Source organism: Pseudochaenichthys georgianus, chromosome 12 (assembly GCF_902827115.2).
Source record: "Pseudochaenichthys georgianus chromosome 12, fPseGeo1.2, whole genome shotgun sequence".
In the NCBI taxonomy this organism is placed as follows: Eukaryota; Metazoa; Chordata; class Actinopteri; order Perciformes; family Channichthyidae; genus Pseudochaenichthys; species Pseudochaenichthys georgianus.
The window spans coordinates 19,740,328-19,761,546 of NC_047514.1; the positions used below are offsets into that span (position 1 = coordinate 19,740,328).

The window sequence follows — 21,219 nt, forward strand, 5'->3', positions numbered from 1 at the left end:
GAGAACGCAAAGAACCAGAAATTATTTAAAAGGTGCTGGATTAATTACAAGATAGCCTATTATCACATCCATCCATCCATCCATCTTCTCCCGCTTATCCGTGGTCGGGTCGCGGGGGTAGCAGTTCCAGCAGAGAGCCCCAAACTTTCCTTTCCCTGGCCACATCAACCAGCTCTGACAAGATCCCTATTATCACATGTGTTTCTTTTTTTATATATACATCACAGTTACTGTCAACATAACGCCATAAAGTATGACGAAATAATTTCCAAACTTTGCATGATATTTTCGCGCTAACCAGCAAATGTTAGCACGTTACTAATATTACTATATTATATATATCTTAACTAAGATGTTAAACATGGTCAACATGATTACCATTTACATGACAACATCAGCATGTTAACTTTGTTGTTGTGAGGATGTTAGCATGTTAGCCGTAACCATTCAGACTAACCTAGCGGCTAGCATAGCTGAGTATTGTTCCCCAGTGGGCCTCCTGTCATGGTCAATAAAGTAAAAATACATTAATTGTTTTAAAATGCTGTTGAGCAGAGAAGCGAGTTTTCATTAAAAGAAATGACCAGACCCATAGGATGCCCTGTCATCATAACTGCTTTGAATACAAGCTGTAAAGCATTAATAATCGTTTTCCAGTACCAGTATCAAAGTGAGTGTGCCTGTGCTATATTGCCATGACTTCATGGTGTAATTGGATTTATTTGTATCACCTCATGTTTGAAAGTAACACCTGGTAGCACTTTTCCTCAGCGCCGAGTGAGAGCAAGGGATGAATAGCACCTCATGATGATGTTACTCGGCTAATAGAATATTGCTACAATATGTTATCATGGAGATGGTATTACTGAAACTGAACCCAGATCAGGAAATGATGCAAAAGAGAAGATCATTAGTTTGTTGCCTCACATTATATCAGCATTTGTTTTTTCTCATCTACAAACAATAATTCATCCATTCATTTATCTTTGCCTCTATGAAATTCCATACAATTATCTAAAGGGCAGGTGCATGGAAAATAAGTATACAAGTGAGCAGGACATAATTTGATGTTTAAGACACAGAAAGTTCACCTTTTGGTCAATAATGAGGGATTTAAAAGGGACATTTTAAAGAGAGATAAGAACTGCAACAAAGTCATTATAGTAAACCCAACGGGGGTTTTTAACCGTTATCAGAGGAGTCAATGGCCATGAACTACATGGAACAGCTGGCCAAATGCAATGATAACTGTGTGTGTGTGTGTGTGTGTGTGTGTGTGTGTGTGTGTGTGTGTGTGTGTGTGTGTGTGTGTGTGTGTGTGTGTGTGTGTGTGTGTGTGTGTGTGTGTGTGTGTGTGTGTGTGTGTGTGTGTGTGTGTGTGTGTGTGTGTGTGTGTGTGTGTGTGTGTGTGTGTGTGTGTGTGTGTGTGTGTGTGTGTGTGTGTGTGTGTGTGTGTGTGTGTGTGTGTGTGTGTGTGTGTGTGTGTGTGTGTGTGTGTGTGTGTGTGTGGTCTGGCCATATTAATCTGTTTTCCAGATTAACAAATAGAATAGTAAAAACAGACCATGTCACTGGATCCCAACATATTCTGCAGATATCTAATATGTGATTGTAAAAGTATTTTGTATTTGTCTTCTTTATGTGTCCTTTTATTTTACAGAAAGAAATGTTGTAATGGCTTCAAGTTTGTGCTGGGCCAGTGCATTCCTGAAGGTAGGGGAAACTGTTGGATGTCTAACTCGCATTTGTAATCATTTTGTAATTATCTTTCATCATTTCCCATCAGTGCCTGTACAGTATGTACTTTACTTAACTTTCCCTTGTTTAACCTCACTGAATGTTCAACAAGATTGTTGCCTGTTACATTTGTTTTCTAGCTGATGAAATGCCTCATGTATTTCTGTAGATTATGATGTGTGTGCTGGCGCCCCCTGTGAGCAACAGTGCACCGACCACTTTGGTCGAGTGGTGTGCACCTGTTACCGCGGCTACCGCTATGACCGTGAGCGCCACAGGAATCGAGAGAAGCCCTACTGTCTGGGTGAGCGCCTCTACAACACCTCATGAATTCATCTTTAAAAAACTAGTATATACGTAACATTCTCATATTTTAATTGTTTGAAAGTGTTAGGCCAATCTACATTCTGGCATTATCTAGATGTATGTTTTATATCAGTTCAAAGAGACCGGAACTCTTTATTCTTAGCAATCCTTAAGTACAGGAAGTCAAACTATTTTACACCATTTCTATATTTGATTGTTCTTGTGCATCCGCATTTAAAAAACAGAGCTTGACAAAAAGCCGCTTCAAGTTTTCCCCAACACTGAATTAAAATAAACTGCAGCATAGTATTGCATGTTTTTGTTTTGCTGTTTTTAAAATAAAGTGCCCCATCGACAACACAATACATTAGGAGCAGTTATTTGAAGTTTATTTTGGCTTTAAATAATGCTTTTAATTATGCTCATATACAAGTAATTCATGTTAGCCATGTCATTTTCTATTTTTGTACACATACAACCTAGAACAGGGGTTCCCAAACTTTGCCATACCAAGGACCCCCATAGCATTATCGTCTGGCGGGGACCCCCCTGTTGCAATTTGTTTTTTTAAATGATGAGTACATTATGATGGAAAATATGACATTAATCATACAGCTAAATACATTTTCTTATTATTTATTTGTATTAATAATCAGTTATTCGTCTAAACATTTTTTGAATTTATCTTTTGTTTGTCATTCATTACATTCATTGTGTCTTCTGTTATAAACATTCTTAACACAATATTAAACAGTAATATCAACAGTAAACATATTTTTAAATTGATTTCTGTCTTTATAATATTATATAATTTTGAACAGTAACATATATTTTTTGCATTTTTGAAAGTGACTTATGCCTTAATAAAATTACATATAATATTCAACAGTAATATTAACAATAAACATATTTATATTCATATATATATATGCAACAATATTTGCTACATCCGTGCTCTCATCCAGCTGCAGAGCAAAATATTCACTAGCTCTCACTTGCTCCAAAAGCTGAGCAGATACTCAGTTTCACTCTCAGTAGCGGCAGCTTGATTCTGATTGGCTTGAAGGGCGGTCGTGTGATTTAAAATATATATATATATGAATAAATAAAAAATATTAAAAGATTGACATCAAAGGACACATAGATTGATAGATATGCAGTTATTAATAACATCTAAAAAAGAAAAAAATGTAACTTTGAAAAAAATGTAACTTTAAAAAAAACTTTGCGTGACCCCCCTGGTGCCCCCTGGCGGCCCCCCGGGGGTCGGGGGCCCCCACTTTGAAAAACACTGACCTAGAAGATGGGTATTGTCTGTATCAAATTATTAAATGCAGCAGTCAATCATATATCATATTTGTACAGCGGATAAGCTCTCATATAACAATTGTGCATTTTATGAGAAAAGCATGACATTTCTAGCATAGTTAGTGCACCATAAGGTTTATTTTCAGATGTGGAGGAAAGTCAGATTTGACCTGTGAGGACCGTGAGAGGTCAAATCCAAGATGGCCGCCAGTCTCTCGGGTCAAATGTTCAAACACGCTTAATTTTGGAACCAAACATTGTAGAAAAACATTTAAGGTGTCATATCCAACTAACTTAGGGATGCCCAATCATTTGGTGATTCTTTTGAGATTGCCAGAATTCACAAAAATGCATTTAGGTGAAGATAAAGGTAGAAATTGACCAAAAATAAGCTGTCAATCAGTTGAAAATTGCAAATTATTTAGTGTGTGTGTGTGATATCAACTTATCATCAGCTAGATACATGACATCAAAGTAACAGTCAAATCCAAGATGGCCGCCAGTCCTCTGTGTTTAATGTCCACGTTTTTTTAAATGTTGGAACCAAACGATGTATAAAATAATGTGTCATACAATATGTCATTTCCACCTAAATTGGGGATGCCCATTCATCTGATGATACTTTTGAGATCGCCAGAATTAAAGACAATTAATTTAGATCAAGGACAAGGTCAAATTACATTAAAAAACTTTTGGATTCGACCTATGCAATATAGTGAAATGTGCTTCAATTTTGAAACTATAGGGATAATAATACAAAATAATAGACCCATGGTGCTAGTTTATTTTAATGATGATAATAATAATACAGATCTAAATCTAACAGTCTCCAGAACAGAAACATAGTGCAGTGCACTTCAGTGCAGCTTTGGCACACTTGCATCGTCCAGTGCACCCTTTCTGGCAGCAACAGTGGATCAATTCATGGCACGATTTTGATGCTTCAGGTAGAGTGGTCCAAAGTGGCTGCCACCCAGTTGTTTTCTCTGTCCAGCCCCAGTCAGACGGCTCTGGCATCTCTGGATCCAGGACCAATGCCTGGTTCCAACAGTTGGCCTGGTAGCAAGTGCGCTTGATGTGCTGCTTCAGTGCTGCCTGGGTTGGAGGAATGTTCTCTAGAGATCTAGACTTCTGTGTGAAGAGCTGTTTCCTGTCATCATTCACCTCCATGCTCTTACTGGTTCGGTCGTACATCAGCACCACAAATCGCTCCAGCAGTAACATTGATCCTTCACTGACCTCACATGGCATGCATAGGAGTTCATAGAAAGCACCAGTCACCTCTGGGAAAGACTTCCACGTTTCCCAGGCAGTCTTCTTCCCTCTGCCAGCGACGGTGTCACACCCGGTGAAAGCGTGAAGGACTGGGAGAGGCAGACACTTTGTTGGATTCATTGTGGCAACAATTTCATGAACAGCTATGTAGTGAAAGCTTGATCCAACACCAAAGGCAACCCACAGCTCATCAGGAGCTATTTTGCTGAATGAAGCCACAGCCAGTACCACCACATCGGTATCAACTGTATGTATGGTCACCTTCTTACACCCCTTTTGCACAGCATCTGCCACATGCAGAAGTAGACGAGTGTCGGCCTCCTCTTGAGAACACAGGGCAAGGCAGGCTAAGTAAGACTCAGCAGGAGAGCAGAGGACTCAACTTCCATCTGTTGCATACAGTTCCTTGCCCTCTGCGAGAGGCAGATGAACAACTCTGCGAGACAGGAAAGCAAACAAGTCGGTTTTGTTCTCATCGCATCGAAGAAAGTCCTTCCAGTTCTTTGGCATCACAGTAGAAGGAGCAACCCTTTTCCTGATGCCCTTTCCCCTCTTTTGTCTGGTTGAGGCTTTCTGTCAGGGTGGAGTGAGGCAAGCAGGACCCACAGGCAGATAAACAGAAAAAATACCTTTATTTCAAGGCTAGAAACAGAGCTGAACCCTCTTCCCCGTGAACACAGTCCAAATACAACAAGGAACTCACAAAGACTAACAGTAAACACAGAACCTAAATACACAGGACTAATCAAACAAACAAGAGACAGGTGAGGAGGGAGGAGAAAACACAGGGGCACCAGGTGAACACAATCGGGTAATCAGGGAGGGAAAACAGACAGAAAGCAACAGGCAGGAACGGGGGTGAACACTTTACAAAATAAAACAGGAAACCAAAGACAGAAAAAAACAAGACAAAACACAACACGGACAGATCGTGACACTTTCAGGCTGGCAGGTAGGTATACATCCCAGACAAGGTCAATGCGGCTGCTTTTCTCAAGTTGATCAGAGATGTAAGGTGCAAACACTCTATCTCCATACTCTTGAAATGTTCTTGATGTTCCAGGATTAAACATTTGAACCACAGCTGCACCATCGAAAATTGTTGCATCAGCCATAGGTACACTACTGTTTTCAAGCAGATCTGATTCTAGGCAGCGAAGTAGACCTGCTTTAACCCCAATCCGAATTTTGCCTCCAGTTGACAGAGCTGGTGGGGATCCCTGGTTTTCATGGGAGAAGAAATGTTCGATGTCTCCATCTCGTGTTTGACAGGAGATGTACTGCCTCGAAAAGAGACCACAGTCACTCTTCAGTGCTGCAAGCTGTGCCTTTTGTTTCGACTTCATCTTGACCGGTGGCCTACTGAACAGTGGCAACTTGTTCTTTAGAAGTGTTTGTGTGACCGGTGTTGTACACTGTTCTAGCCTCTCTTTCACAAACGTGGTGTACTGCTCCTCACTAAGGGTCTTGATCCTTCTCACAGTTTCAGCCACTTTGATGTCCATGATGTCCCTTGTGTCAATGACTAGTAAATCTTGGCTGTGTTCTAGGAATGGATTTCCCATCTCTTCCAGCACTGTCACAAGTGCTTTAACTTCCTTCAGAAATGCTGCTTGTACGCCAGGTTGCTGGTCATGATGACGGTGCCCAGTGTCACTAGCACTATGCTGTTGCTCAAACTCTGTAGTGATCCTGGACATTTCTGGCCCTGCTACCATCCAGTGTCTAAGTGCTCCTGGATTGCCAGTCAGTCCAATAGCCCCACCAGAACCTTTCACCATTGCATTGTTCTGCTCATGGCACTGGTCGAGTGCCATGGCAGAGAACTTGTTGCTGGTTTTGTGCACCACAAAATGTCTAGACTTGAATTCTGCTAGGACATGTGGATGTTTTTCAGCGAGAGTCATCATGTCACGGATGTGTACGGAAAGTCATCTGGAGTAGTGTGTGTGATCTAGGGCAAACATCCAGGGCATGATCTGTGTCAGGGATTCCACGTACAGCTGGAAGTTACCTTCACGAAGTGACCTGATGTACCGCAGCAAGAGAAGCTCCAATGACAGGGTCTTTAGCCAGTAGTCAAAGTGGACACTGGCCTTTGCTCGCTCTATGCACCACTCCTCAAAAGGCAGACTATCAGGTTGAATGGCATTACAGTCATCAGGTGTGCAGTCTTCACTGTAAGCTTGTTGGAGGAGTGTAGTGTAAAGGCTTGCAGCTGTGAGCTGGTGCGCATGGCGGGTCTTGGTGACATGGCTGGCATGTATGAAGGAATTTGCTGTTCCGGAACTTGCAATGTCAGCCTGTACCAGGATGTTCGTCCAGCCACTGTCTTCCAGCCAGTCTCCCAGCAACTTCAACATGGTCATCTCAATGTGTAGACCACCGAACATGATCACAAAGTGATCCTCTCCATAAGTGGCTGGCCAGGTCCACTGGACTTCCTTAGCAAGAGCATACCGTGGTTGGTCAGCTGCAAGGACAGGAATCTGACCAGGGTTCACGTGCTGAACTGCTGCCTTGACGATGTCCATGGAGTGACGTATCATTGCCACTGAGTGTGCATTGTCAAGAAACGGAGGCAATAGTGCGGTTATTGCTGCAGGTGGGATAACAGCTTGGTGCGTATCAGCGTGGTAGGTAGACCACGATATCCAGCCATCCATGGTAGACTTTTCAACAGCTGTCTTGACTTTGCTGATCCATGCATACATATCTTCTTTGGCAGCTGCAGCAGTCAGGAGGTTGGGAGGTCTCACAGGACCTTGTACACTGAAGACTGTTTGACTGCTTGAACACTGTTTGCACTGAAGACCTTTGTCTTTAGGGCTGCTTGTGGCACAATTGTGTAGGCTGATGGCAGAGGTGTCACTGACTTGGTGGAAGAGCCACTCTGACCTGAGCTTATTTTTTGTTAAATGTCTACCTTGTCCTTGACCAATTCAGTTGGAAATGACACCTTAAATTATTTTCTACATCGTTTGGTTCCAAAATTAAAAAAGACGTGGACATTAAACACAGCGGACTGGCGGCCATCTTGGATTTGACTGTTACTTTGATGTCATTTATCTAGCTGATGATAAGTTGATATCATTGGTAAGGCGGGACCATAAGCTACATATAATTATCCAGGATTTATTTACCTGTATGGCTCAAGAAAACATAGAACTCTACAGAGAATGCATCTATACCCAGTTAGTTGAAGCATGGATATACACAATACATAACTGCGCCACATCTGCCACCAGCACACACACACACACACACACACACACACACACACACACACACACACACGATAAATAATTTGCAATTTTGCAAATTTCAACTGATTGACAGCTTATTTTTGGTCAATTTATACCTTTATCTTCACCTAAATGCATTTTTGTGAATTCTGGCAATCTCAAAAGTATCACCAAATGATTGGGCATCCCTAAGTTAGTTGGATATGACACCTTAAATGTTTTTCTACAATGTTTGGTTCCAAAATTAAGCGTGTTTGAACATTTGACCCGAGAGACTGGCGGCCATCTTGGATTTGACCTCTCACGGTCCTCACAGATCAAATCTGACTTTCCTCCACATCTGAAAATAAACCTTATGGTATGCACTAACTATGCTAGAGATGTCATGCTTTTCTCATAAAATGCACAATTGTTGTGTTTATCCGCTGTACTTTTCTGTACTTGTATATGTTACTGGATAAGTGTGTGTTAATTCACACAGCCTTTCTTTCATTTCTTTATCGTGTCTCTTCTGTTTCTTTCTGTCTCTACAACATATAGACATCAATGAATGTGCAGATAAAAACATGACTACGTGCTCTCAGATCTGCCTGAATTCTGCGGGGAGCTACAGGTGTGAGTGTCAGACAGACTATTTCCTGGAAGAAGATGGGAAAACATGCACCAAGGGGGAGAGAGGTGAGAATACTATTTTTACTCAGACATTTTCTCTTTACTCAAGGGCTGCGATGTGAAGCTGACCACACATTGTTATTTGGTGGGAGAAAAGGAGATGGGGGGGGGGTGCTGCAAACACAGACACCTGGTAGTCATTACACATCCCAGCTCCTTTTGCATTTCAGAACATGTCTGTCTCCCAAACACACCGCTGCCCCCCTGACTCCTGGTCTTTTTTGATTTGCTGGATGCATTTGAGGGAAACGTAACAAGCGATGATAAAGTATTTTTTTGCCCCAGATTCAGCAGTGACGGGCTGCAGATTTGCTACTTCCTCCCATAAGTTTATCTTCCATTACCTACTAAAACATTACAGCAAAAGCTGGAGAATGAGAAACGATGGTTCATGTAAAAATGCTCCTGCTTTATGTCCCGCTGCTCTCTGGGAAAATAGTGTCCAGACATTGCATTCAATATATGCATTTGTAGAATAGGGCCCATTCTACCACAGACCAGAGACAGAGAAAGCTCTGTGCTTTTCCTGTTGTGTTTCCTTTTACTCGATGGTGTAAGTTTACTGCTTAAATTGTAATATTTTCATTTAAATTCTGAGTAAAGAGTTGTAGGTATTAAATAAGTCAAAATGTTTAAATATTAGAATGTATTTATGAGAAAATATTGATACACTTCAGTATTGTGACATTATGTTTTATAATACTGTATCCATTCTCCAAAAACGATTTATTTTTTATTACAAGTTAACATGCAAATATTTGTGAATTTTTCATTCTGACAGTTGACATGACATCTTTCCTCAAATTTTATATAAAAAATTAGACAGTATATGTTACATATATATATATAAACTACTCATTCACAAGTAAGCTAACAGCCAATCAAACTGTCACCAAACTATCACTAACAGAGGGGTATTTTCTAAAATATGTCTTTTCTGGTAGCTTTTGTGACAGAAACCTTTTTTCACCCAATTCCCAGCAGTGCATCTGTTTGAGAAGGCTGACAACGCAATGAATGCTGGAACTTGCTCAGCCACATGTGACGATTTCAACCAGATCAGGATATCTGTCCTGCAGCTTAAACAGAAGGTAAGAATTTAGAACAAGAACTATTTATCTATGCAATTGACCTGTAATACTATACTTTTATCACAACCCTGTATCCTGAAATCCTGCAGCTTTTCTGGTTGACGGCACAAAGCTCTTCTTGATTCAGCTGAATATCTGCAAAATGTTCCATTTCTTTTATGACCACCTAGGATCTCACTTTATCTCCAAAGTGTTCATACCTGACTGTATATCAGGAACAACAGCAGGCTTATTGTGAAAATGTCCTTGAGATTTATTTTAGCACTTTACTTCCTAATAAAAAATGTCTGAAACAACTTCCTTTACTGTAGCTGGTAGACTCCTTCCATAAGTGGGAATTGGTGGGCAATTTGTGTGAAACTCAACAGTGCGGCTACGTTTCCCTGGGTGTAATCACAGCGTCTGAACCTATCTGAGCACGAGCCCGTCACCAGTGGCACTCAACACCTCGCTCTAACACATTATATATTGCTTCCAGCTGTGTGGTCTACGGGCTCATGCAGCTATACAGCACATGATATTTACTATATTAAAAAAACAAAATTAAACTGTATATTATTACAATATATGAGAGATTATATACTCAGTTACTCACATCATGGGAAGGTTAGAGTTTCAATGTAGGTTCACACTGAGGTTCAAACACCTGTGCCCAAGGTCACAGGCCACATACAGTCTTGCATAATGCTCACTGATCAGCAGGTGAACCATAATGTGTGTGTGTGTGTGTGTGTGTGTGTGTGTGTGTGTGTGTGTGTGTGGTGTGTGTGTGTGTGTGTGTGTGTGTGTGTGTGTGTGTGTGTGTGTGTGTGTGTGTGTGTGTGTGTGTGTGTGTGTGTGTGTGTGTGTGTGTGTGTGTGTGTGTGTGTGTGTGTGTGTGTGTGTGTGTGTGTGTGTGTGTGTGTGTGTGTGTGTGTGTGTGTGTGTGTGTGTGTGTGTGTGTGTGTGTGTGTGAGATCAAAGATAACTTTTCCCAAGGATGCTGTTTAGCATAGAGCGCAGGAACTCTCCTGGTCTTGTGAATAATGCAGAGGGGTTGTCTGGTCCTCCATCTGTCTGGGTTAGAGCAGATGAAAGATCAGCTTCCATCTTATCATCTTAACATAATTTGCCTTGAAGTTGGACCTTAAGTGTGTAATTTTCCTGAGTTATTGTGTGTAAAAGCATTTTTAGGAATGAACAAAATATTTCATCCCATGACAGAATGTGTAATTTCTTTTGTCAAAGCTCTATTTATTATTTCACTCATTCAGTTATTTGTAATTATCCTGTTTATTCAATCGTTTTTTTCCCATCATCCTTATTCAAGATGGCTGTGCTGTCAAACAGTGCTGACATCCCTGAGCAGATGACCAGCGAGAAAATTGGGACATCGCCCATATTTCTACCAGGGCCGCCAGGTTTCCCTGGACCTCCAGGTAAACACATGGAGCTAAAGAAAATACAACTGTGTCAGACTGCATACCAGCAAGTCTCAAAGAGTGTCTCTGGTAATGCTAAAGGCTCTGTGGGAATGTGCTTTAAGCTTCATGCTCACCTCAACATGCCTACAGGGCCAATGATGAGGTTTAACACTTGGTCAGTTCAAGGCATCTCGAGAGCAAGAAGCATTTATCCATTTTGCAAAAATCATCATAAATGCTGTGTCTTTTGTGATCAGTTGTTTTTCCTTATCTGTATTGTTAAAGGTGAGCCAGGACCAGAGGGCCCTCCCGGACTTACAGGACTGTTGGGGCCTCCTGGGCCTCATGGTCCCAGGGGCTTGATGGGACCCATTGGACCCACACCAGACCTGTCACACATCAAACGGGGCCCCAGAGGACCTGTGGTCAGTTAATAAATGCACACTTTGTAGTTGCGATGAATGATTGTGTTTGATCATCTCTGCAACCCAGGGGTTCATCCCAGATACAACAGATTCCATTCCTCAGCTTTTTAGATTGTATATCATTTGTAACATTTCTCAGATGTAACAGAATAGGCTTCAGAAGTACCCGGTATGAATGTGTGTGTGAGACCGGAACCTCACACACACACACACACACACACACACACACACACACACACACACACACACACAGAGCTATGCTTGATCACCTTTGCTATAATGTTTCATGTTGTTATTACTAAATGAATTTGAATGAGAGCAAGCTACTTCTTTACTTTCATCTAAGTTTCAGACTTATTATTTGTTCAACCAAAGATCTTCCAGGTCATTTAGTAAACCCGCATTATGACAGGAGACAGCCCCAGGTGAGCTGTGATTGATTTGTCTTTATAAAAGGAGCACGAATTGAGAGCAACTAATATTTTGTTTTTCAACTGACACATTTCAGAGAGATGAGGAAAGACCCTTCCCTTCAGCCAGCCTCTTAGAGCAAAGCACACGTCTGCACTGTGAAAGAGGATGACACACTGTAATGGCAAACATAACAAAGAAGGCAGAATCCATTTACCGCTTTAGTTGTTTTCCTTGGCTTGCTGCCTTATTGTGCAGCGCTCCGTCTTGCCTGCGTGTTCAAGTGTGGGATCTGAGTCAAGAATGTGCGGGATGTGAACATAAAGACATATTTGAGTTCAAAGTTTGGGTATTTATGTAATCTGCTTATTGATAAATCAGGCTGTCAACATAATTAGTTTCTGTACATCACCATCTGCACGCTGCCAAACCAAGAGGTGAGGAGCGCTGTTTTACAGTGGTATGTGATCTATTGCTTTCTGTGTCCGTATGACATTTCGATGTGTGTCTTAATACACAACTCTTTATGCTCATGACCCGTTAATATATTGAATCCGTGCACATGTTCGTGACTCAAAGGGAGTTGTCCTTCTCTCCACACAGAAACCTGATTAGATTCTGAACACAGTTGTGAGGTTTAGCAACCGGGTCACATGTGTTCCTCTGCATGTCAGGGCTTCAGAGATGATGAATGGGGTTTAGTGTGTGACTCACAGGCGTGGTACTGATCTGAATATTGGCCCTGCTCCCTATACGATGTCTTCACCCTGCTTTAATGAGGATTATTCTAGGAAAGAGATCAAAGCACTGTCTACTTTTGAGAAGATCTCAAGAAAGCCTTGAGGCATGCACAAAGTTCATCTGGGGTAATCGTTGATGGTCGAGATGTCAGTTTTGAATTGAAAGAGATTTGGAATAAATGAGTTTTGGTGAAAATATTGAACTGAACATCAACACATGTAAGGTCAGGCTGCCATCAGATGGATAGTCTCATGAGCATGTATATGAATGCGCTTCTCAGTATCCTGTTGTATGTTTTAGAAATGTGAAAATAAACTATAATACAGAAATGCAGATTGTTTGTTTCCTTTATCTCACAGGGGCTTCCAGGAGCGCCAGGAAAGGATGGCCTAAAGGTGAGGTCAGATTCTACTTCATCACCTTATCTTTTCCCATCTGAATAACACAACCTTACTAAAGGCAACTTTCTAGAAAAGAGCCTCTTTTTCAGTTGCGTATTACCAAACCGTGGTCCAGCATGTCGCCCCTCAGGCACAACACTCATTTACCTTGGCAACAGAAATGGACTCTTGGCTGACAGAACAAGGCCTCTCTTAAAGGGAAGTACCAACTAGATACATTTGAATCATCTGCCAACACAATGTCTGTCAAAATCTATTTCTCAATAGCCAATATCTTCACATTTCTACAGGGGGAAAACCAGAAAGCAGGTGCCAGGATCCTCACAAATCCTCAGTTTAACCCTGCAGATGTTAGCATCACTGCAAGTTACTGCAAGTCCAGAGAGGGAGATTGGTGTGCCCAAACGCAATAGGCACACTTGGGTTGCTTCTCAATGTGAGTCGACATGTATCGGTTCAAACACTTTTTTTATTAATCAGATTTAAGATTACAGATTATATCAGAAGAGCACTGTTTGTTTAGAGTGTTTTAATCTCCCATTCTCCGGTTCAGAATCAACCCAATTCACAAGAAGCTTGCTGCTGACCACCAGTGTGGAGATTGTTCATTCCTCTGGGACTTGGTGGTTGTCTGGATAATCACATGGATTATAGGAACAGGGTGTTTGGATCAGCTGATGATAGGTAGCAACAATATTTCAAAAGGATAACTGGAACGTTTTCTCTGCTTTGCCTCCGCGGGAAGCCTCGGGAAAAGTGTTAAAAAGGAGGTCCCAGCAGATGGTTAAGCCTCAGATTAAAGAGGCACAATGTAGAATCCAGCGTGGTTACAGTGAGATTTGTGTTTACATTTTTCACATGTTTTTGGATTAATCCAGATTAGCTCGCACACTCATTTCTCATTTAGCTATTTCCCTAGAAAAGAGCAGCTGAGGTCAGAAAGATACGATGGCATATTTGCTGTTCTCAAGACATCTGCAGTGTGCTTTGGAGCTGAGTTTGACTCTCCTCATTTAGAAATGGAGTACTAATGAAGACGTTCAAGTTATATTTATCAACTAACAACATCCTAAGAGATTGTGGCAACAAAAGTAGAAAGGTGAGCTTCTTTTTGAAAAACAAAATCTACTTCCTTTGAATGGCTTTTAATGGGAAGTTGCAGTTCTGCTCAGTTTTAGTTGATTCTGACGAGTGACATCCTGCTGGATCACAGCCAGTGAAAGTAGTATGCAGCCAATAAACGGTGGAGGTGAAGACATGATAATACCAAGGTAATGCTATTTTCAAAAGCTAAAAAGACACCAGAGCCTGTTTTAAATATTGTTACTATGCAAGGACAAGTACTTGAAGTGGTTACCTGTTACAAATACTTGGGTATCTGGCTTGATGATTGTCTTACTTTTAAACTTCATGTCAATAACCTGCTTAAAAAGCTAAGGGTTAGGCTAGGTTTCTTTTTCAGAAACAAGTCCTGTTTCTCGCTTGAAGCCAGGAAAAGGCTAGTCTCTGTGACCTTTTGACCTGTGCTGGACTATGGTGATTTGTTGTATATGAATGCACCTGCCTATTGCCTGAGCAAGTTAGATGCCGCCTATCACAGCGCACTGAGATTTGTCACAAATTGTAAAGCACTTACGCATCACTGTACCCTGTATGCCAGGGGTACTCAGACTTTTTTGTTAAAGGTCCACTTGTCAATCAATCAATGTTTATTTATATAGCCCAATATCACAAATGTTGCATTTGTCTCAGTGGTCTTCACAGTGTGTACAGAATATCAGTATGACAATACGACACCCTCTGTCCTTAGACCCTCACATCGTACAAGGAAAAACTTCCAAAGAAAACCCAGTTTAAAGGGAAAAATGGGAGAAACCTCAGGGAGAGCAACAGAGGAGGGATCCCTCTCCCAGGACGGACAGACGTGCAATAGATGCCGTGTGTAAATTGAAAAGATAATACATTTGCAACATAGGTAGTCCAAATGTTTGGAAATGCATGTGTGTATAATAGGAAGATGAATCCACGAGGATATCCATCCAGGACCACAGCCACGACTCAAGATCCAGCGCTCGCGATCCAGGACACAGGACCGCAGGATCATCCATGACTCCGGATCCCAGCATATATAGACACCAAAAAGAAAGACATTTGGGGAAGCTGGGTTAATCGGAACATGAGAGTACACAGGTATAGACAGAGAGAAGGAAGAAGTAAGATGTCCCCCGACAAACTAAGCCTATATCAGCAAAACTACGGGCTGAATCTAATCAGCCCTAACTATAAGCTTTATCAAAAAGGAAGGTCTTAAGCGCACTCTTAAAAACGGATAGGGTGTCTGCCGCCCGAACACAAACTGGAAGCTGATTCCACAAATGTGGAGCTTGATAAGAAAAGGCTCTGGCTCCCATTGTACTTTTAGAGATTCTAGGAACAACCAACAACCCTGCATTCTTGGAACGCAATGCTCTAGTAGGACAGTAGGGTATAATGAGTTCTTTAAGGTAAGATGGCGCCTGCCCATTAAGGGCTTTGTAGGCGAGAAGAAGAATTTTAAATGATATCCTGTGTTCTATAGGGAGCCAGTGTAAGGCAGCCAGAACAGGAGTAATGTGGTCCCTTTTCCTAACTCTGGTTAGTACACGAGCCGCAGCATTTTGAATCAGCTGAAGCGACTTGACTGACCTCTTGGTACTCCCTGATAATAAAGAGTTACAATAATCCAGCCTAGAAGTAACAAATGCATGGACTAGTTTCTCTGCATCGTTTTGAGGCAAGATATGCCTGATTTTTGCAATGTTACGTAGATGGAAGTAGGCGGTCCTTGAAATTGATTTTATGTGGGCGTTAAAGGATAAATCCTGATCAAATATAACACCAAGATTCCTTATAGTCTCACTGGAGGCCAAATTAATGCCATCCATAGTTAGTATATCTTTAGATAATTTGTTTCGTAGATTCTTCGGGCCAAGTACAATAACTTCAGTTTTGGTCGTGTTTAACATCAAAAAGTGTAAGGTCATCCACGTTTTTAAGTCCTTAAGGCAGTCTTGAATTTTATTTAGATGATTAATTTCATCAGGCTTGATTGATAAATATAGTTGAGTATCATCCGCATAACAATGAAAGTTTACAGAATGATTCCTTATAATATTGCCTAACGGAAGCATATATAATGTGAACAAAATAGGTCCGAGCACTGAGCCCTGTGGCACTCCATGGCTAACTTTGGTTTGCGTGGAAGATTCATCGTTAACACGTACAAACTGAGAGCGTTCAGATAGATAGGACCTAAACCAGCCTAAAGCAGTTCCCTGTATGCCAACTAAGTGCTCTAGTCTTTGCAATAGAATATCATGGTCGATAGTATCAAATGCAGCACTGAGATCGAGCAAAACAAGAATAGAGACAAGTCCCTTGTCTGAGGCTATTAGAATATCATTTGTGACTTTAACCAGAGCTGTCTCTGTGCTATGATGTGTTCTAAAGCCAGACTGAAAATCTTCAAATAAATCATTGTTTTTTAAGTAATCACACAACTGTTTTGCGACCGCTTTCTCAAGAATTTTTGAGAGGAACGGAAGATTAGAAATAGGTCTATAGTTGGCTAAAACCTCTGGATCGAGGTTGTGCTTTTTAAGAAGCGGTTTTATCACTGCTACTTTGAATGATTGTGGAACATAGCCTGATAATAAAGACATATTCATAATATTTAATAAACAAGTGCTAATTAATGGAAAAACTTCCTTCAACAGCTTAGTTGGAATTGGGTCTAACATGCACGTTGATGGTTTAGAAGAGAGAATCATTGAATGTAATTGTTCAAGGTTAATGGCTGAAAAGCATTCTAGTTTACTATCTAGTGTAATATTAGAACTTACGATTCCGGGAGCTGTTGATAACACTATACTGGTCAAAGGCAAGAGGTCATTAATTTTGTTTCTAAGAGTAACAATTTTATCGTTAAAAAAGCACATAAAATCATTACTACTGAGTGCTATGGGAATAGAAGGCTCAATGGAGCTGTGGCTCTCTGTCAGCCTGGCTACAGTGCTGAAAAGAAATCTTGCATTATTCTTATTTTCATCTATTAATGAAGAGTAGTAGGCTGCTCTCGCTTTACGCAGTGCTTTCTTATATTCATTGAGAGTAATATGCCAAATTAAACGAGATTCTTCAAGTTTAGTGGAACGCCATATCCTTTCAAGTTGTCTAGACTTTTGCTTTACTTTTACTTTTGTCACTTGTGAATTTTAATGGTCAATGGTCCGGATCAAGTTGGCGCGCTATGCATGGGGCCCCCTTGAGGGGGTTTCCCAACATGTTGTTGCAGTAAATTAAAGGGTGTTTCATGTTGTCGTTGCTGTGGACCTCCTTAATCTTTTTTTAGTATCTTTTATTTTTAAATGTATTTATTTATTTTATGTTTTATGAGCTGAGCTGTGTGATTTTATATTTTATGTATCTCTCTGTACAGCACTTTGGTCTGGAGGTTTTAAAGTGCTATATAAATAAAGTTGGATTGGATTGGATTAATCTACTTTATTTGGGGGCCCCCTTCTGGTCCAAGCACTTGCCTGTCGGTAAACGGCGCCCATGTATACACACCTACACACACACATTCAATACATACATACAGTATGATGGCTTGAACTAGTGGGAGAAAAGGCACTGTTTGTCTGTAGCCAATGCCTTGAACCTCTGCAAAAATGGCATTAGAAGCATTAGAAAGTCAAGGTAAACTTGCGGTTAACTTGCGGTCTGCAATGCGTGTCACGCTCACGCACACAAGTAAATATAGATGCACGTTCATTCTCACAACGCGTCAGACACAAGAACATATACATTAAGGAGACCTATCATGCAACATGCACTTTGTGATGTCTTTTATACATCACTATGTGTCCCCGGTGCGTCGGGGAACTCACGCAGCATCAGAAAATAAAACCCTCTCTCTTTTCCTCCGTACCCAAATCTTTTAAAAACAGGGGTACAACGAGCGGATACAGATTTGCTGCCGATCTGACGTCAAATCGGCAGCGGACCCACAGAAAATTGCTATCAGAAACAATGCCTGACGTGTTTTGGACGTAATCTCGTCTTTTTTTACATTAGCAAGCCTCGCTAACACTCAGAGCTAACCTGTACTGTAGAGCAGATGTGTTTAAAAAGCAGGAAATAAAAAAAGGAACTCACCTTGTGATAAACCCGCAAGAGAAAAAGCATTTGAGCTCCATACTGTTTCAGACATAATCCTTGATGTGGTTTAGAACAGGGTGGCGTTTTATCACAGCAGAAATTAACTTTATCTCCGGTAGAATTCTGATCAGGCATTAGCTCTGCCTCCTCTTTTTTTTTTTTAAGCTAAGGACCAAAAATCTGCGTTTCTCTAACAGGGCAGCAAAAGACGGGTTTGAGCAGTATGATGCATGGCTACAATGAGTGAACTGTTTGGTATTTTGAAAAAAAGAACTTCACAGACATGTTTTGTATAGGTATGGCCCTACAATATATTTGTCCAATGTAGCTGGATAGATCCACTTTAATTTACTTTTTTTTTTGTATTCTTTTTTTTATAATGGGACACAGGGTTCGGTCCGGATTGATTTGCAGTTCGGTCCGGATCCGGACCTTGCTCCGGAGTTTGAGAAGCCCTGCTGTATGCCAAGGCAGGTTTGCCATCACTTACTGTAAAGAGGCTCAGTCATTGGTACACGTTTATTTATAAAGCCATGTTGGATAAACTCCCGTATTATATCTGCTCTCTGAGAGCACAGAGAGTTGCAAGCAGCTATTGTCTGAGATCGCATGATGTAGTATTGTTAGATGTGCCAAGAGCAAGGACTGTCTTAGGTAAGACAGCTTTTATGTGCGCAGCTCCACTTGCTTGGAACAATCTTCAGCAAGAATTGAAACTGAGCAATCTCATTCCTCTGCATGTTTTTAAAGCTAGGCTAAATAAAATGCTCGTCAATCTCGTTAAATATAGGTTTGAAATGAAATGAAATACCGTTGATCAACAAAATGATAAGAATGTAAATCATATAATACCTATTTTTTGGGAATGTAATTTGAAAACTGTGGCTGATTTAATACAGCATTACAGGATTATTATAATGTGGTCAATAATAAATCTAGAATGCCCGGTAATCCCTGTCACACTGATTTAGAGAATTGAAAGGTGAACGAGCTGATGAGAGTCTGGACTTGTGTTGGCTCTGGCATCGTGTTATACCCTCAACGCTGTTTGCTTAGCTTGTGGATCACGTATGGAACAACTTAGGTGCATCCGGTTTATTGACATAGTACCTTGGTATTCTTTCAGTACAGCGTGGATGTTTGTGTGGATAGATTGGAGGTTGATGGTAATCTGTCTCTGAGACACAAATCCAAACCATCTGCCAAAACACTCACAGCCTCAGTGTGACCCTGAGCCCTCTAACAACCAGCGGTCAGGTCAATGTGTGTGAGAGTGTGTGAGAATGTGTGTGTGTGTGTGTGTGTGTGTGTGTGTGTGTGTGTGTGTGTGTGTGTGTGTGTGTGTGTGTGTGTGTGTGTGTGTGTGTGTGTGTGTGTGTGTGTGTGTGTGTGTGTGTGTGTGTGTGTGTGTGTGTGTGTGTGTGTGTGTGTGTGTGTGTGTGTGTGTGTGTGTGTGTGTGTGTGTGTGTGTGTGTGTGTGTGTGTGTGTGTGTGTGCGCTACCGTAGGTCAACAGGCTGCCATGATACTTCACATTGTCATGTACAGCATGTTTAGTGTTAAATGAAATCACTTCCTCATGTTCATGTTGAAATTTCACACATTTTAGAATGATTTCCACGTTTTGGGAAATACACTTATTAGCTTTCTCTGCAAGGGAGTCAACACCATGGTAACCTCTGTATGAAACTAGAGAATATTAAATCATAATATTTTTTATGATAATGCTAAGCTAAAATATTAACACTGGATTCAATGGGAAACGAGCGAGGCTCTTTCCAAATAAAATACACCTACCAGCCCCTCTAAAGCTCACTAGTTAACATGTTGTATCACATTTGTGTAATCCGAACACACAACTATATGCATTCAGTTAAACTGTTAACAAGCCACAACATGTTAATTAGTGAGCTTTGTAGGTGATGATTTGTTGTGTTTTTAAACGTCAGAGCTGGGATGTCTCTGCCTTCCCCTGGACTCATAACCTGACGCCAGATGGTTTACTACACAGAACCATCTGAGAGGCAGATTGGAAACTTTCTAGAAAAAAGGGCTGGAACTTTTGAAAAATACATCCAAATCCAAATAGCTGTTTGGATTAAACATCTGTCAATCAAACTCTTACCAAAGCAGGTCAGGACAGAGTGAGACAAAGTGTATGCCCCTTCACACACACTGTTGCTGATATGCAAAGTTTAAAAGATAAAAGTAATTGTTGTACTTGTTGCTCAGACTATTCATTTTAATTGTTTTAAAATGCCACATTCTAAACATGACAGCCCAGTGTCCCCATGTTCAAAGATAAACGGCTCTGATTGGCCTGTCCGAATACAGGACCCCTAAGGGCCAAAGGTTTGTTAGCGGCACTTCTCGCTGACTCTCTTGCTACCTTTCCCCTAGTTCTTTTGAAAATGTTCCCTGACAAGCATTATATGAATTATTTATGTGTTCCCCCCCTCGCTGTATTTCGTGTAAGCTAAATAATTGTTTTGTTTCCCCAGGGAGATAGAGGAGCTTCTGGGCCTGTCGGACCACCAGTAAGACTCTTCCTATCTATATTGATGCTTCACCATTGTAACTGGTTACCATTATCCAGAACAATACAGTTTAACAAAAGCATGACTGAAAAACAGACCACTGTGGACTCTGGACATTAAGCACCACAGCTAATGATACTGTCAAACTCAAAGTAAATAGTATCCAGTACAGTGTAAGCATTATCCCCTTAGATAAACACGGATGGTGCTAACATTAACAAATCATGAGGAACAGCTCAGTAGCCAGTGGCCACTTGCAGACAGTCCATTGGTCAGCTGGAGTTTTGTTGGGAACATCTCCATGGTTTCTCAGTAAATACAGACGCAGAAGAAATCTTTCCATTCAATATGAGAGTAACTTTAATTAAATTTACTCAAATACTTAGTGTAAATATAAGATAAATATTTGTTAAATGATACGTTTTTGTGTGTCCGGTGCAATCTGTGCATGATTCAATGATAACGTTTT

General features: G+C 40.9%; 1 protein-coding gene across 2 annotated transcripts in view; it reads left to right on the top strand.

The window, feature by feature from the left end:
• The window catches only part of ccbe1 (collagen and calcium binding EGF domains 1), a 63,531-nt gene that overhangs the window by 36,215 nt on the left and 6,097 nt on the right, over positions 1-21,219 (top strand). The window contains exons 3-10 of one of the 2 annotated variants that reach the window (XM_034095870.1): positions 1,661-1,713; positions 1,907-2,041; positions 8,412-8,549; positions 9,525-9,634; positions 10,944-11,052; positions 11,323-11,462; positions 12,974-13,009; positions 20,715-20,750. In XM_034095870.1, coding sequence (XP_033951761.1) covers positions 1,661-1,713; positions 1,907-2,041; positions 8,412-8,549; positions 9,525-9,634; positions 10,944-11,052; positions 11,323-11,462; positions 12,974-13,009; positions 20,715-20,750 — 757 coding nt within the window. The remainder of the gene's footprint in view (positions 1-1,660; positions 1,714-1,906; positions 2,042-8,411; positions 8,550-9,524; positions 9,635-10,943; positions 11,053-11,322; positions 11,463-12,973; positions 13,010-20,714; positions 20,751-21,219) is intronic. The other variant, XM_034095871.1, reaches the window with a different exon arrangement.